The 5,365-nt window shown below is 24.8% G+C and overlaps 2 protein-coding genes across 2 annotated transcripts in view; one reads left to right on the top strand and one right to left on the bottom strand.

Moving 5' to 3' along the window:
* LOC119672047 (mini-chromosome maintenance complex-binding protein-like) overlaps nucleotides 1-5,365 on the bottom strand; it is a 37,268-nt gene that overhangs the window by 516 nt on the left and 31,387 nt on the right. The window lies entirely within an intron of this gene.
* LOC119672045 (40S ribosomal protein S3a) lies at nucleotides 427-2,023 on the top strand. Its single transcript, XM_038082995.1, has 2 exons — nucleotides 427-816; nucleotides 1,466-2,023. Exons 1-2 carry the CDS (start codon nucleotides 476-478, stop codon nucleotides 1,929-1,931), a joined length of 807 nt encoding a protein of 268 aa, XP_037938923.1. The 5' UTR covers nucleotides 427-475; the 3' UTR covers nucleotides 1,932-2,023.

Below are 5,365 nucleotides of genomic sequence, written 5' to 3'. Positions count from 1 at the left end.
TTTTTGGGTGCAATTTTACAAAGAAGCTATGCAAATGTATTTTATGCAAAATATTTTATTTAAGTTATTACAATATGTACAATTTTTTTCTCGTTATAAATAATTCTAACGAAACTATATATATTTTATTAATATAATTTTCTTATTAAATAATGGATTTCAAATATTTAAACTAATATTTTTTTATTCATAGTTTATTATAAAATATATACATATTATAAAAACTGTATTATAAAATAATTATAATGTATTTATTTCTAATACTATTATTAGTGATTAAAAATTATGATTACAATTATATATTTATTATGTATTATAATTATATATAACATTGATGCGTTCGGAAATCTGTAATAATGACAGCTGTCAAAACTTGCCATAAAATTTTAGGTTCAATGGTTAATTTTTGGCGTTTCCTTCTTTTGACAAAGCGAAGCCAACGTGATTCCGTCTTTTTCCGCTTTACATTCTGAAGATGGCGGTTGGTAAAAATAAGGGTCTCTCCAAAGGAGGCAAAAAAGGTGGCAAGAAGAAGGTAATTGATCCTTTTTCACGTAAAGATTGGTACGATGTGAAAGCACCAAACATGTTTACCACTCGCCAAATTGGCAAAACTTTGGTAAACCGTACTCAGGGCCAAAGAATCGCTTCCGACTACTTGAAGGGACGTGTTTTCGAAGTATCGTTGGCTGACTTGAAAAAAGACAGTGATCCAGAACGTTCTTTCCTTAAGTTCCGTTTGATTGCTGAGGATGTACAAGATCGCAATGTCTTGTGTAATTTCCATGGTATGGATTTAACAACAGACAAGTACAGGTGAGGCTCACAGTCTGGACATCAAATGTTGAAAAAAGTGAAAATACAATTTGAAATGAGAAATATAAATGTGAGAATAAAGTGCAATATGGTTTAATGTGAAATTTAGTTTTGAATATAGTTTAAATACTCAAATGTAGTTAAAAAATTAATAAGAAATGATTTATTAAATTCCAGATTGAATATAATATTTCAGTAAAGTTTTAGGTTAGGAAATTGTTTGTATTTGCAAACAATTGCACTGTGAAAGCGTATAATATAATATAAAAATGTAAATTTGTACCTTAATTACTTAAAAAAAGTTGACAATAATATCGTTTTTAACTTTTGTAAGCATTTTTAAAACTAAAGCGGATAAAAAAAATTTTTAAACGAACACGTGTAAAACAATCACTTCTATTAAATGGAATTTTTAATGTTTAATTTATATGTAGTGGAATAATCCGGAGACATTAAGTTCAGACTTAACATAGTTCATAAAATGTTTAGTCCCTACGAACCTCCAAAATAAATTTGTTATACTGAAAAAAACACTGCACATTTTAGTGGGCATTGTGAGCATGTATGCATACAAATAAAAAAATTTCTTGTTATTTATCATTAAAATATTATAAAAGTGTTCAATTAATATATATCTGTTCACTTTCAGGTCAATGGTCAAGAAATGGCAAACATTGATTGAAGCCGTTGTTGAAGCTAAGACCACTGATGGCTATTTGTTGCGAGTATTCTGCATTGGTTTCACAGCTAAGGATCAACAATCTCAACGCAAAACATGCTATGCACAACAATCCCAAGTACGTAAAATCCGTGGAAAGATGACTGAAATCATCACTAATGAAGTTACCGGTGTTGACTTACACAAATTGGTACAAAACTTAACATTAGACTCAATTGCCAAGGATATTGAAAAGAAATGTCAACGCATTTATCCTTTACATGATGTATACATTCGCAAAGTTAAAGTATTGAAGAAGCCACGTTTTGAATTATCTAAACTTTTGGAAATGCATGGTGATGGTGGTGGCAAGGGTACTGAAGCTGTTGTATCAGCTGAAGGTACTGTTATTGATAGGCCCGAAGGTTATGAACCACCAGTACAACAGTCTGTTTAAGTAGTTTGGTGTCAACAAATTAAGATACTATCATTTGTTTAAATGTAGAAAAGAGAATTCATTTTAATACACTATACTACAAAACTAGAAAATATGTTTCGTATTTATCACTAAATCTTTGTGTTTTTAATTAGAATTGGAAATGCATATTGTGCAATCAAAGTTATGGGAAGGCGTTTCTTTTTCTTACATTTATTTGCAGATTCTTTTTAGAGGGTGTTTGCCGCCTGCCTGACTGCTTTTTAAAAGGTAAATATATTTAATATTGTGTAAATTTTTTTTTTTATCACTTATTTAAATGATGTTATAGTATTTTTCGTCGCTGATTATATATATTGATGTTATTTTTCACACTGATTATTTCAAAATCTTTTTATTTAAATTTCAAATCATTGCTTTACTAAAATGGAGTTTTTTTATATTGCAGGTGCATTATTAATCTTTTGAACTATATGGAAAAGCATAACAAATTACAATATAATTGTGGGTTCCAAGAACGTCCCGGAGCTACTTGACGACCAAGTGCCTTTCAACACCTCCTATAGGAACTTCACAAGAAGGTCCCAGCGGGTTACAAAAACAACAACATTATAATTGTAAGATGTAAGTTTAAATAAAAAAAAATGTATTATTTGCTGCTTAAATGATGTTAAGATTATTTATTTGCTACTACTGAATAGTTTTTGCTGAAAATACAAACTGATTTTTAAAACTTTAGAAATGTATGAAATCGTTAAAATTTTAAGCAGATGACTAATTCTTTTTTTTTTTTTTTTCAGATTGCAAATCAAATGGAAAACCTAAACCATGCGTATGCCATCAGCTTAAATTTCATTGTTATGCGAGGTAATAAAATGTTTTAATAATTATACAAGTAATTAAAAAAATGTTTACATAAATTAAAACTGTTGTTAAATAATTTTTTAATATAATAAATTTTTTGCTTTATGTGAATTAAATGTAATGAAATATTGTAAACATTTCGGAAAGTTTTTTTTTGTATAAGAAAAAAAATTTTATATTCATATTTTAGGCTAATTTGACTATTTGATTGTAAGACAAGTAAAAACAATAATATTTTTTTAATTTTATTATTATTGTCTTATTTCATAGTCCCACAAAGTTCCGTTGGTATTTTCTGACAACTTCAGGGGTGGATAAATTATTATTTTTATAATTACAACAATTATAAAAAGAAATTATTAATGTTATTAAACTATTGAATAATATATATAGAATATTGTATTAATATATTTAAAGAAATTGGAAAAGTGTGATAATATGATATAAAACATTTAAACATTAAATTCAAAAAAAATTTGAATTATTTTTATTTGTCATTCAACTTAAGACCAGTTTAGCTTCAAATACGAATATAAAATACTTTTTCATTTAATATTTTCATAACAAGAGAAAAAGTTTCTATTTTCATTTTATTATACATGATGTTATTTTTTTATTCGATTCATTTGCTACTCTGTAGAAATAATGATGACAAATATTAACTGATAATAAATTGAAATTTCAATGTATATTTTGCACATAACATAACAAAAATTACAATAAAATTTTCTTAATATTTGCAGATTGTTTATTGTCGGAAAACATGTAATAAAACTGGTAAGTTTCATTGTTTTTATTAAAAACAAAATAGTTAATTTCATATCATGCATAAAAAGTTTATTGATTTTGTAAATTTTTTACAAATCATATATATTAGTCATATCCAAAACATTTTTTTGGATATGATTGCATTTTTATTTCTACATATTGTCTTGAAGAGACTCGGTTTTGTTGAACATTAAAAAAATATTTCTGTTTAATTTGTATCAATTAAAATAATTTTAAATAATATATCAGAAAATGTTTTAAAATATTTTTCATTAGTTAATCAGGTATTTTTCCTAATTATGCACATTTTTGTAAAATAACAAAAATAAATCTCTCTTTCTTTCTCTTTCTTTCTCTTTCTTTCTCTTTCTTTCTCTTTCTTTCTCTTTCTTTCTCTTTCTTTCTCTTTCTTTCTCTTTCTTTCTCTTTCTTTCTCTTTCTCTTCTAAAGACGTTTTGTTTAAAAAAACTTAGAAAAATTTATATGTATTTAAAAGTTAATATTTGAATAAAAATTTATTATATAATAAAAGATTTATGGCATGATATGAAATTGTTGAAAAAATTAAAAGCATAATTTTCGTGATGAATAATTTTGGATGAACATATTGAATATATAATGTAATATTTTCTTTGATAGTAGAACTGATAATTCCTACTTCCTTTTATTTCTTTTATTTTTACATAAATAAATCTAATAATTGTTTTAATTTTGCAGAATATTTGCTGATGACTTGCTGGAGAAAATCAGAATCGTTGGTTAAACTAATATGTGATAAAATATAATAATGATATAATGGGATTGCAAGTTCTAAAAAAAATCATCAGTTGTAATTAGGTATGTATATAATAAATTAAATAATCTTTTAAAGTATATATTTAAAGTATATATTAACTTTTATGATGACAACTTACCCAGCTCGCTTTGATAAAACTATGAAGAGAATTTGTTCTAATTCCAACGCTTATATATTCTGATTCTATTATGATTATTATATTATAAACATTAATATATTATTATCTAACTAAATTAATTAATCTTTTCAGGTTATATATATGCACCAGAACATATCTGTTATATAATTAAATATTTATGGATGAGGTACGTAGATTTAATTTTAAATTGATATAATCAGCTATTAAGTATATATGATGACAACTTACCCAGCTCGCTTCGATGCTACTATGAAGAGAATTTGTTCTATACCAACGCTAAATACTTGCTGAATATACTATTAAATAATGTTAATAATTTATTTGTTAACTATTATATGATTAACGTATTTAATTTATTTATTACAGAAAGGATCGATACCGCGGCAATATATATACATTACAAACGGATTAAAAGAAAAGTGCTGTTGTGTATAACTGTTCAGAATATTCTCAGCCCTTTATGAATTATGATGTCCATATTTTAAGGAACGGATCTAATGACGACTTAAATATTAAACGATTTTAAATTTTATGAGATAATATAGTACTCATAAGCAGAGTTAAGCTTATAAAAGGTATGTGAAAATTATTTAACGAAATCTCTACAATTTATGTACTTTTCAATAAATATGATTTTAACATTTCTATTTTATTTTATTTATAAATTTTATTAATGTCTTTTAAATTAAGTTTGGATTAGTATCATAATAATAGTAACATAACATTTACATTAGTTTATATTTCAATATAGTTAAATGTAATTAACTGTGTTAATTTAACATTAATATTTTCTAATTGTACAAAAGTTAATTTGTATTTTATTTTGTTATTACCATATAAATTTAATTGTTAAGCACATAAATTGTTGTTTTTTTTTTATTTTATTAA

The sequence above is a fragment of the Teleopsis dalmanni genome, chromosome 1, assembly GCF_002237135.1.
Source record: "Teleopsis dalmanni isolate 2A chromosome 1, ASM223713v2, whole genome shotgun sequence".
NCBI lineage: Eukaryota > Metazoa > Arthropoda > Insecta > Diptera > Diopsidae > Teleopsis > Teleopsis dalmanni.
This window is presented reverse-complemented; position numbering and strand designations above follow the sequence as displayed.

What these genes read in the sequence shown, in the direction of transcription:
- LOC119672045 (XM_038082995.1), top strand. Translation starts at nt 476, where the DNA reads ATGGCGGTTGGTAAAAATAAGGGTCTCTCCAAAGGAGGCAAAAAAGGT. An exon ending in TTAACAACAGACAAGTACAG is followed by an intron (nt 817 to 1,465) that starts GTGAGGCTCACA and finishes GTTCACTTTCAG; the next exon opens with GTCAATGGTCAAGAAATGGC.